Here is a 13,383-nt window from a genome sequence, read left to right as displayed (position 1 = left end):
AGGATCTCTTTTTGGCCTGCAAAGCAGTTGAACATGACTTTCGTCTTTGTTACATTTATATGTATAAAAATATATTATATTAACTACTCGAAAAAAAATGCCAATCCCGGGATCAAAATTTTGGCTCGGGATTAAATTCCTTACAGGTGAGACATTTCCAGTCATAAAATAAAATTGACTCGCGTAGAAACGTAGGATCCCGTCAACTCCCGTGATATGCCCGATTAAAAGCCCGGTTGTGGTGAGGGCCAGATATGGTTTGGCGGTGCCAATAACTTTAAATGTTGAGAACCTAGTTATGAAGATAAATAAGAACATATAAATAAAGGAATAGTTATAAAATAAATTATAAATTCAACTGTAAGTTGTAGTACTTACAATAAAATACATTTAGCTTTATTTTTATTTTCATAATATGTTTATTGCACCCATAAGCACTTACTTGAGTAAAAGTAATATCACAATAATTAATAAATACGTCATGTCGTTAAAATAATACAATATAGTTTTAAATAATTCAGTGGACTGTTTATCATGAACTCTGGAAAAGTTGTAAATATTCAAGACAGAAACAACCACAGGCAGTCAAATGATATTATAAAAAAGGGCGTCGTATGCAGTCAGGACAGTCGATTGTCTAGGATTTTCACACCAAAACTCTGTAGTGAAACATCAAAGGCGTGAAATGGCACTTGCTCTATAATCGTCAAACTAAAAATAATACAAAAAAGCATTTATATACATAAAAAAATATATACCTAACAGAAATTGAAACAAATTGACAGTATTTTTGTTTGTCGTGGCTTGCGTATTGCATATTGGGAGAGGTACGGGTACATTTTTAGTGGCGAAATTCTAGTGGTGACAGGACAATAAGCCCCTGGATAAAAACCCCCTAGATAAAATCACACACAATTAACTCCCCTCATTTGAAATGTCAGGATGGTAAATTAAATAGGATAAAAAAAATTAATATATTATTATTGTAATAAAATGAAAAAATATTTGAATGAAATTCTGCCACGTCCCCCTAGGTTAAACCCCCTAGATAAAAATCACACACAATTAAATCCTCTCATTTGAAATGTCAGGATGGTAAATTAAATAGGATAAAAAGAATTAATATATTATTATTGTAATAAAATGAGAAAATATTTGAATGAAATTCTGCCACGTCACGTGTTATTTTGTACTTTACTTTATGTTTTTTATTGGTTATATATTTATTATTACAATTAAGTTTATTAATTTGTTCTCCCGAGTAGCAGAACTAACCTGCCATTAGCAATGCCTCTGCAATAACTCTGTTCAACCAAATCGCTTCGGATGTTGATATATTCCATCTACGTGAGGATGAGTATGGGTGGACGTTATTTTATAAATTCTTAAAATAGGGTCTGCTTAACTCATCCAGTGTACTTCCTTGCACCCATATACTTTGCACATTTATACTGCAGATCTAATAAGATCTAGTAATACTGATCTATCTCTTTTGTTATGTACCTAATACTGTTTTAATAATATTTCTTTGTTTCTAAATGTCATGTTGTGAACGTCTTGAACTTATAATTTGTAATGTCCACAATATGTAAAATAAATAAATTGAAATTGAAAATTAAGTTTTCTATATTTTAATGAAAAGATTTTTGACTAATTCATAGTTTTATAATTTTTTATATTTATTTTAAAAAACATCGATTTTTATAAAAAAAATAAATGGGTATTAATTGAAATCCTGTTTATTTATATCAAACTTTAATTAGGTACGGTACCAATATTGAAGCCATAAAATAATATGTACATAATAATAAGATGGGACCCTTAACAAATTCACATTTTATAACATTTTTTTATAATTGTAAGTTTATCTTTGATTTAAAATGAAAAATATTTAAATACCAACAAATTTATTAATTAATTACCTACAGTTGAAATTGTAAATTATCAAAAAAATGTCTCAAATTGCAAGCTTCGTATTTTTCGCTAGGTGCGTCTGGTAGGTAAAGACTTCGCCTTAAGGTAACCGTTCGTTATCCAATATTATGTAAATAAATAAGAACGACATTTAATTATAATTGAACTGCCGTTAAAGATGGCTAGGTACATTCATAACACATTTTGATAAAAAAAATAGTGATGTTATAATAATATTATATAAGTAGATCAAAAATAAAAGATCTAATGTCTATTTTATTAAATGTACGGAATTAATGAACAAAAAAAAGTGATTTACCTTATAATTGTTAGTGATAGTGCCCCTTGGTCAAATATGGATATGGAAAATCTTTTACTGGATGATCGTCTTTAACAGTGTATATAAAAGCTGGATGATCCTTGTATTCTTTGTATTCTGGATGTGGATGCTCTGGATGTGGATGCTGTAGATGTGGATGCTCTGGGTGTGGATGCTCTGGGTGTGGATGCTCTGGGTGTAGATGTTCTGGATACTCCCAGCAACTGCCTTCATGACCTTTGTGATGATGATGGTCTAAACCACAAAATATAAATAGCATTTCAATTTTTAAATTAGAATCCGACACATATTTTTAATATTACCTACAACTTAACAGTAGTATAATAGTTATGGCCCCCACAAAAGCGGAGAGGTACTAAAAAGGGCTGTATGTTTCCCACCATCACCCGTCATGTATGTACAGCCGTGGACATGCACGGCAGCCTTCTATGATGCTATAAACGTGTCTGAAAGAAGTGATTTTATGTGCTCATTCCATCCCGAGATTGAGCCGCACGGGACTGATGCTGTAACCATGCAACTTAGTGCTTAAAGAAGAAAGTTAAGAGAGAAACAAATTGACTGTCGGGACTATCCCGCTCCCTATACGACGCTGCAAATTTCTCGAATGCCGCAAAGTTGATATCGATTGCTATCAGAACTAGAGGGAGCTCTAGGATGGGAGCCCGGCATGGCGGGTCAACAAGATAACTGAAATAAACATACACAACAAATTTGCTATAATAGTAAAAAAAGTCGCCTTCACAATATTGAACTGATTTTTCTATTAAGATTTTAAGATATGTGGGTGTGCGATGTAATTCTAACTGCAATTTGTATTCTTAGTTTTTTGAAAACATATAAGTATGTCTGACGAAGTGTAGTATGCTTTGCATATGTATATTTAGGTATATCGAATCTCCACAGCCTCGCTTTTAAGTTTAGCTATATGTATATAGGGGGACCAATTTATTCAGGCTGTGGAGGCCATGAGTATATTAGTAACGGTGAAACAATAACAAATACAACCACGCTTTGGAAAAATTAGATAGTTGTATTATGACTTGGTAATCGAACTCAGAGCCTCCGGATGAGAAGCCTGTATATTGTTGGACGAAAAAGGCTGTGCGGGTGAGAAAACTAGTGACATATAAATTATTTCACTGGTCATAAGTCTTGTATATAAAATTCCGAATTGTAAGAAACCACACCATACAAAAACAAAGTACCGATGACTTGATATCGGGTTCGTGTCATGTGATCATTACATTTTATTATAATTAATGTTATCTGTGATATAAATAAATAAAAGCTTATTTTTGTAGTTTCAGAATCTTTTTTTTTGATTTTTTACCAGTTATTAATCTTATGTTATTTTAACATAATATTTACATACCTACTCAATTCATACTGTAGTTCTAAATAAAACCCGTTAGTGTTTATTAAAAATAAAATTTATAAAAGTCCAGTTATTTGCCAGTGACATGACATATCATTATGCGTGCAAGACTTAATGAGGCCAACTAAGTATTGGCGTTTATAAATAAATATTTGATTTATTGTACCTACTATAAAAAAATATGGTAACTACTACAACAAAATAAATAACACTACCCAGAATAAATGGATTAATTTGGCGGCATTGTAATTATGTAGTTTTTGGAGTTAATTCTTTCAGCATAATGCATATATAATTACGAATTAAACTGTCCGCCGACACAACCCACCAAACTTTGCGTTTGACCCCACCGCACACCTTTCGATATTTCCGCTGTAAGAATTGTATCAGGCGCTGGCGTTAGTATGTAAGATAACTCAACGTCTAGTGGTTATGTCGGCGGGAAGATTTAAATAGTTTATTTTAAACTCACAATGGTGGTGGTGAATTTCCTTTACTTCCACCTTTGGTTGTTCGACCTCAGCAGTTTCCTTGGTTTCTTCTTTGACGGTGACTTCTTCCTGCTTCTGGGTGGCTGTTTCCTCTTGAATCTCGCCCTCTTGCTCGACCACCAGACTTTTGGTCTCTTCAGCTATGACTACCCTTTCTGTTGCGGCGATGACCTCTTCTTGTTCAGTAATGGCTTCAGTAGTCGCTGGAGTAGTTTCTGGAATTGGAGGTAGGGTTGGGGGTGGGTGTGTGTGGTGGTGTGGATGTGGTTGAGGATGTGGATGTGGGTAGTGATATGGGTGTTTATAGTGATATGGATGATCGTCACGATAAGGTTCCGAAGAAACTGCTGACAGTGCTACCATCTGAAAATATTTTTATACTTTGATCAGTTTATGACATTTAATCTAGTATGGATGAGAGCAAATATAAACACTAAGCATTGTCCAGGCCAACCTACATCTGCCCGAAAAAAGTCATTGCATGAATACCATTAAAGTATAAATATTTGCATTATGCAGGGAATGCTACAACAAAAAAAATGTTTGGCGAAAAAAATACTGTTTCATCAGAAGTAGTCACATGTGGTCTCCTGGAAAGTTAATATGGACTGTATTTATTATCATATTGGCGGTTATCAACGATAGTTAATCCTTTTTTGTATTGAGGGAGGTAGGTATAATAATTATTACAATAAGTAAAAAAACGTCAAAAGTGTAAAAATTGTCAAAAAATGGCCTTTCCAAAACATAGCACTTTTGACAGTTTAGACGGTTAACTTACTGTGACAATTAACCACCTCAATACATAAATATGATAAACTACCGTCTATAGCCGCCGATAGCCGCCTTGTGTATACAATACCACTGGACCGGTAAAAACGTTTCAAATGGAATTGTACAATATTATATTTTATAATATAAAAAAATTATAAAAAATTAAATTTTATGGGCAATTAAAATAATCAGATGTCAATCAGTAAATATTTGCTCAATAATAGAAATTCTGGAATTATATTTAAGCTTATTTTCTCTAATATTTTTTGATTTCCGTGGGATCAGCGTTGTTTCAATAAGATGAATCAAATTGATTTTATCACATAAAGAACCAAAACACAATGTAAAAACACTTGCACTAGTTTTGACGATTTTCTTGGAATTTTTAGCATATGTATTTGAATTACAAACAATTTTGGACCTCTTGAAAATTTCTACAGACAACCGTTTGAGAAACACTAGGACCTAGCACAAACTAAAATAATCCAGGTAAATTAAACCATTAATTAATATATAATAAATAATCAACTTTGTGGTGAGGTTGATAATAATAATTATATTCCGATAAGGAACGGAAGTGGTAAAGTTTACCAGGTAAACTAATTTCTTAAAACTTTTCTGGAATAATGTGGCATGGAAAGTTGCATAATATAATATGACAATATCACAAAATAACCCAATGGACAAAGAGGCAGATAAGAGACAATTTAATAAAGGTTGCCAATGTAATGAACTGGCAATGGGTTGGACACTAGCGAATGGACAACCGTTGGATAAGTAAAGCAGTCATATTATAATGGTACAAAAGAGGCATTCAACGATACCAAGGTCACCCTGAAACTCGCTGGTTCGATGAACTCGATAAGTTCAAGCAGAGTAGCACTCTCTAGGTAGCGAAAAAAAAGAAGACGATAAGGGTCAGCAGACCGACTGAATGTTTACTCTCCCAAGTTGCAGAAGAACCTGCGACTGGTAATGCCAATAATTGGGAGGGCGATAAATATAATATGTTCAACCAAATTGCTTTGGGTGTTGATATATTCCACTTGCGTGAGGGTGAGTTTAGGTGGACGATATTTTATAAATTCTTAAATTAGGGTCTTCTTAGCCAACTCGGTATACTTCTTTGAACTTCTATAGATGTATAATTGTATTTTCACTGCTTTTGTAGGTTTATTTATTATTAAGTTCTCTTTTTATATCGCTTTTATTGCTTTTTTCCACCTCTTTATAATAATGTTTCATGTAATGTTGTGAACGTCTTAAACTTATAATTTGTAATGTCCACAATTGAATTATTAAATTGAATGATGATAAAATAATGTAATGGGATATACCAGGGAACACTATAATTAATCTGTTCTATGTGATAATCTGTTTTGTCAATAATATTATGTTATTTATAATTTTATCATTACTAACAAATTTTAAAGTTATCAAGGACTTCACATACCTTGGATCTAGCACAACCAAAAAACAATGAATTGAATCATTAAAATTAATCTTCGCAGGGAAAAATACAAATTTAAATTAATTTATTGACACGTAGTGTCTTTTACAAATTACGAATTCAAGTCGTTCACAACATGATATGGAAAACAAAAAAATAGAAGCAAAACTATTAAAAGAGTAAACATAAAAATTATAAAGTATGTTCATTGAATGAGTTAAATACATTTTATTAATTTATAAAACAATGTCCATTTAAACTCATGCTCACGTAGGTGGAATTTATTAATATCCGAAGCGTTTTGGTTGAACACTGTTATTTCTCAATCCTTGACTATATACATGGTGAATATCGGCAAAGGAATATGTTCAGAATGAAGATCCTGCATATTATATTATGGAAAAATATATCGACTTAGAGAAGAAAAAGGGCGTAACCCTCTGTTTTGTCAAATTGGGTTTTATAGTACTGTTGTATTGTTGCTGTACACGACTAAATACTCATGTTTTATCCAAAGGATGTAAGTTTCAAATTTCGATTAATTATCTAAATTTTGCTAGCAATTTTAAAAAAAGGAAACAGACGTAGAAAAATGACTTAACCATAATTTATTTTGTTTTGTTTAATTCACACAATAATTAATATCAGATTAGGGATAAAAAAAATACTGAATTTTTAATTATCATGCACTTCAAGGTTATATCATCTATTTTGTATTTTTTTTTTAAACTTTGACCGAAATCGTTTTTCTGCCTCCTGTAAAATTTGATTTTTGTGGATTAAATAAGGAATATGGAGATTCTGGAGCAATAACGAATTATAATATTATCTATACAAGGATCCATTACTTTCCAAACATAATAATATCCAAATGCTTCGGCTTCGAATGAATGAGAAATTCCCGCATCCCGAAGGATATGTTTGATGGATTTCCAAAGCTGGAGAGACTTACAGGAAGATGTTGATGGTGGCTCGATTTTAGGTGTAAAACAACCGAAAAAGAAGAAAATAGATTTTTTTAATAAATAATTCGTTTACTTACCACTAAAATAAGTATAGCCTTCATATTGACAGGAATTAGCAATCACACACTAGTCAACTAATTTGTTAAACGACACGAAGGATTATGATTAACTTTGTATCAAGTCACCCGTATATATATTAAGAGATCGAGTGTATTTTGCATTATGAATGTGTAACGTTGAGGAAATATTAAAAAAATAAATTAGGTTGACCATTTTTTTGTATTCAAATTTAGTGCACTAACTAAATAATATTATGTTGAACGAATAACTGTAACTATACCACTGACGGTGTATTATATTAATTACTGGGTACATCTTGGGCTTGTTAAGATGTAAACAAAATATGTGTCATGAAATAATGTTTATATTATTATATGCGGTAAATATCAATACCATGATAATAATAAAAACAATTTGTATAAATGAAATGATAATTTTACCGTATCTAATAATCGCCGATGAAACTGAGGTATGCACCTAATACTTGCAGGATTATTGATAGTGCATTTATTCAGGAATGCACAAAAAAAATGCAGCATTGCAACTCATGCAATAATTAATGTTTAACTCGAATTATTCCAAATAATTATGTAGATCATACATAATTTTGAAAACAATTCTGAGAAAATATATTATAACCAATAGAAAAAATCTTTTTGAAAAAAGTAAGATACTCCGCAGGAATCGAACCTTCAACTCTCGGGTATCGCGCCCATGCATATAGAACCACTATGCTAAAGGAGTCATACTTAATTGTGACAATTTTTAACTAATGGCTTTTAATAATCACTGAAGCGCTTTCCAAATTCAGCTACTGTTGGCGATCGACTTTTGTATTTTAAAGTCGGTATTACTTTAATTACTAACCGACGTCACGGATCACTCCAAGATTTTTTGTTGTAACATACTTGAACTTGCTGATAATTTCTAATTAACTATTTTTTTATTCAACGAATAATTCACAAGATGTAAGAATGTAAAATTCTAATTTAATGTTGAATAATTAGAATGTTATATTCTTAAATCTTGTGAATTATTCGTTGAATAAAAAAATAGTTAATTAAAATTTATGTAGATATTCTTATCCGTAATATTGTGATAAATCTAAGTAGTGAATATACATTACCTAATCAATGTTATATCATCATAATCATCATCAGCCTGAATCTATCGGCATCTATCGAGAGTAGTTTATTATATGTATGTATTGAGGTTTTAGTATTGTTACAATAAGTGCTATGTTTTAACAGCACCTCTTGTGGTTGAGTTAACTTTTAGAGCGAGATAGACAGTTTTGACAGTTTAGATGGCTAACTTAATGTAACAATTATAATAGGTACGTCAACACATACATATGATAAATTACCCTCGACACCTGCCGATAGCAGCCTTGTGTATAGAATAGATGCACAGCAGGTTTTATGTGTGCATCACGATGTCTTAGTTTGTAGTTTAAATAACCCTTTCCACGTGTGCATTCCATAATATCTTTTAGGTCGTCCAACCTGACTTTTATTTACGATAATTTTACGACATATGAAAATTTTTCCAACAGTGCTTGTGAAAATCCTCATTTTTAAAAACTAAGTAAAATTTATCGCGTTAGTTGAGTCTGGTCTGCCCTCAATCCTATGTATCATACTCAGGGAATACAGAATTGATGGGAACTGAAATACATAACGGGTGTGGAGTAACAGGATACTGATCTCGAGTGTGGAAGAATATGCGATAAACTTAAACACGTGTCAAGAATACGTCATTCTAAGCTTGTCCTTCGTTTTGATAAATACTCTCGGTTTATGCACTGGCACTCATTCAATATTGGTATATTTTAATGTTGCAACACACATTGTTGCACGTCTATAATGTGTATTTCATTTTAGTAGGATACTCACACATTCAAAACCCTGATTCAAAATGTAGTTTATTGGGGTATAGCCTATCTGAATTTTATTTATCAATCTGTTATGTGATCATACTTATTCGCAGTGGCGAAGGGTGGAGGTAGGCTGTTAAAATCCGCCATAAATAGTGCGCACTAAACTTTGTTAGTCATATGTATATGTTTTCATTGAAATAAGACTACAAATTACAGATGGTGTTGGTTAGTTTTATAAATTCAATTATTGAACCCTACGAAAACCATGCCATAACAGATAAAAGTAAAAAAATACTCGTCTATCTATAAAATATCTAAAACTATGAAATTAAATCATACATAAAATTGAGTATTTTACACATAGAATAATATTTTTTATTTTATCTATTATAGTTTGGTTTAGGCAGGGCTTAATGAATTTATAAAAATGAACCAACAATACAATATGTATTCTTAATCCAACGAAAACAAATAATTGGTATGAATGAAAAAGTGTGCACAATTTTGTCGTATCGTCCAAAATATACCAAAACTATAATGGTTTGGTTTAGGAAGGGTTTAATTGATTTTTAAAAACGAACCAATACCATCTGTAAATTGTAGTCTTAGTTCCATAAAAACAAATACGTATGACTGACAAAGTTTAATATTCACTATTTACGGCGGACCTTAACAGCCTACGTTTACCCTTCGCTACTGCCTATTGGTCATAAGTAAACTGTTAAAAATGGTACGTTCACGGTGTAGATGTTTTCAAATAGGTAATAAAAAATATTTCAAATATTATTAACTACAAATCATTCTTCGCCTGGCGCATGGTTACCCTATAAAATATACTACCAAAGTAGTCACATATATTTCAAAGAATTTAACAGCACATACATTTATTCAACGGGATTTACCATTCTGTATACCTACGTAATAGATTTTCCTTACCTTGTGCATTTATTATATTAAACATGGGTATGTAGGTGCATTATATTTTTATCCTGACGCTAACTATGTATAATAATAGTGCTTCTCTTTACGAGCAATTATATATTATATTTAATTCATTATATAATTATTATTCACCTTTTGTAGGTACCTGTATAATATATTGATGACATTATTACAATATACACGAGTAATGAAAATGGCAATATTACTATATTGATAATTATTCCTTTAATTTAAATAGTATATTCGACGTAATATATAATTATTGACATTTAAAGAGATTTACATGGATTACTAGTCTCGTCAGGCAAGTGGAATAGACTGAAAGGAGATACACTTGTAAACATTGATGCTATGGATTCAGAGACGCAATATTATGGTGTGATTAATTTATATTTTATTCAAGTCAACAAGAAATACTACTATTAATGGAAAATACATAATTTACTTGTAACGGCCTCAGAAATATTGCTTATTATTATCAGAAGAATACCTGAATCGTGTGCGATTCGAAACCACACCTGTAAATAGCATGACAGGTGAGTGGTTTACCAAGTTATAGACTCGGGTACTAGGGATTGCGATACCGAATAAAAATATCAATACCAGTTTTACGGTATTTCTTATTGAATACCGGTATTAATACCGGTATTTCCTAAACATTGAAAAACAGAAGTAGGTGATTATCAATAAATATAACTATTAAAATATTTTTTAAATATCATTTGATAGCAAAAACCTACATACCTACATTTATTATGTTGACATTTAAAAATAAATATTGTGGATCATCAGAATTGTGGAACTAGTGATTTTTTACAAATAATTTGAATATATTGATAATTTTAACTAAAACTCTCAAAAATTCATCAAATGCAAATTAGTCAGGCTGCAGGAAAAGCTTCTATTTCGAAATTATATTATGATAATTCATCGCAACAATTACTTACCTATATAAATATATTTGATAAAGTTTGGTTTATTATTTTTTCATCTCTGTTGGATTCACTCAATATATTTGCATTTTAGCAGTACATAACTTCTAATTCATTTTCAAAAACGTAAACGAGTGTGCTTTCTTAATACCGAAAATTCCGGTATTTTGGATTTTTAAAACCGTTATTTCGGTATTGATAAATAATACTGTAATACTGGTTTTGAAATACCGGTATTGCAATCCCTATCGGGTACTGTCCAACATGATATTTATAAACAATTACCTACTCGATTCAGGTGTTTTAAGATTCCATCAATAATGGAAAGTATCTTTTGTAATTAAGTCAAGGTGTGTAGAATTGCCGCTTCATAACTTTGCACTCTGCCTCTAGGATGAAAATGATGTAATATTTTCTAAAAATATATTTTTTACATATATTATCTATTTATTTTCTTATTTTTACGCATATTAATACAAGTAAATATCATTTGATTTAATTTTATGTGAGGTAATTAGGAAAAGAGGCGTATAATAAAATTAGTTTTATTTGTGATTTAAAAAGAAATGTTAGAAACATTCATACATGTTTTAAGATGCTTACTTGCGTTTCGCTTTGAAACTATGTAGTATGTAGGTAGTAGTGGCGTGCGGTCAATGTGTTTTAGATGCGCAGCACTCATAGTATGCATTTATTGAGTAATTTTATTGTAATTTTTACTATACTGCTTCGGATGATTGTATAATTTATACATTTGGTAGACCTTGAGTAGATGAAAAACTCGCGCGCATTTTAGATCGCGGCGTTTCATCTATCGCGCGACAAGCGCAAGTACTCCGTAGATTCTCGACAACGCGATTTTTCATTGCAAAATGAATTTGGCCGTTTCGAGCTGGAATCGACAGTTTTATGACCTTTTCAAAATAAATTACGTCACCTAGGTTGTACAATGCCAAGAATATATCTTGCTAGCTTGCTTGCTGATATTAAATTTAAAAAGCTTTGTGTCACGACTGAGTTGCGCTCGTTTTTATGCCAATTAAAAATGTATTACATCACCCACTGCCAAATGAAACGCTTTGTATGGACGTAGCACACGTTTGGTACTCGAGCGTAAAGTACGCAAAGGCCTTACTTACTTGTGACTTTCTTTATTATTGATTGTTATTGCTTATTTAAATTCTATATTATACATATTATCCGAATATATTTGTAATATTATGCCATATCGTCATAAACCAAACCAAGCCACATTATTGGTTGCAATCATCCAATTAGTGACAACATAGTAAGCATATTATTTATTTATTTATTTATTTAAGAATAAAAAACATTGTGGACATAACAAATCTAAATTCAAGACGTACACAACATGAGATTTACATTATAAGTCAAACATTACCCTCACAAGAGAGAAGAGAATATAGAAAAAGAAATATATATATAATAACAATAATAATAACAAAAAAAATATATAATCAAAACATACTTAAGTATAATTTAATACAGAAAAATATAATTTTTGAGAACGAAAAATATACAATTTTATACAGAAAAATACAGTTTCAAAAATAAAATGCAAAGTACATCATTGAAAATGTCTATGTCTTTAGGGAGCGCATTTACTAGTCTTGCACCCCTCGCTAATGGTGCCTGATAGGCTTGACGCGAGGAAACGGTTCCAATCCAGAATAAATCATGACTGCGACCACGTAGGTAATTGACAGGCGCATGGAAATTCAAATTCATTAGGACACCGGGATTGGAAACCATCCCTCGCGATAACAGGCAAAAGTGTTTCAACAGCAGAAGAGACCGACGAGATTCAAGAGAGTGAAAAGTAAGCATGCCTTGTAGAAAGGCAGTCGGAAAATAATCATCTGACGAATTATCGAAAGGAAAATAGTTAAATGTTTTAAAATAAAGACATCGAAGAAATTTCTTCTGGACGCGTTCTAAAATAAGCTTATAGGAAACCTCATAAGGACACCAGATAATCGACCCATATTCAAGAATGCTACGCACTAATGAGACGTAGAGTGTACGTAATACATTAGGATTCTTGAATGGTTTGGATTGTCGCATGATGAATCCTAGAAGCTTACTCGCACGTAGAGCCGTGGAAGTTATATGCGAGTGAAAGGATAATGAAGAATCAAAAATTATCCCAAGATCTTTCGCCTCAGATTGACGTTTTAAAGAATTTTTTGACATAATATAATTGTATTTAATCGGAGTTCTTGACCTAGAAAAAGTAA

The 13,383-nt window shown here is 31.5% G+C and overlaps 1 protein-coding gene across 1 annotated transcript; it reads right to left on the bottom strand.

Annotated features, from left to right (window-relative positions):
• Positions 1-348: 348 nt before the first annotated feature.
• Positions 349-7,479, bottom strand: LOC147074311 (uncharacterized). Its single transcript, XM_085943370.1, has 4 exons — positions 7,390-7,479; positions 4,105-4,486; positions 2,234-2,488; positions 349-711 (listed from the first exon to the last, which is right to left on the bottom strand). Exons 1-3 carry the CDS (start codon positions 7,411-7,413, stop codon positions 2,244-2,246), a joined length of 651 nt encoding a protein of 216 aa, XP_085799496.1. The 5' UTR covers positions 7,414-7,479; the 3' UTR covers positions 349-711; positions 2,234-2,243.
• Between the last annotated feature and the right edge of the window lie 5,904 nt (positions 7,480-13,383).

This window comes from Rhyacophila brunnea, unplaced genomic scaffold, assembly GCF_057557595.1.
Source record: "Rhyacophila brunnea isolate RB1 unplaced genomic scaffold, BYU_Rbru_1.0 scaffold_16, whole genome shotgun sequence".
Lineage (NCBI taxonomy): Eukaryota > Metazoa > Arthropoda > Insecta > Trichoptera > Rhyacophilidae > Rhyacophila > Rhyacophila brunnea.
The sequence above is the reverse complement of the archived record's forward strand: the minus strand, read 5'-3'. Positions and strand labels throughout refer to the sequence as shown.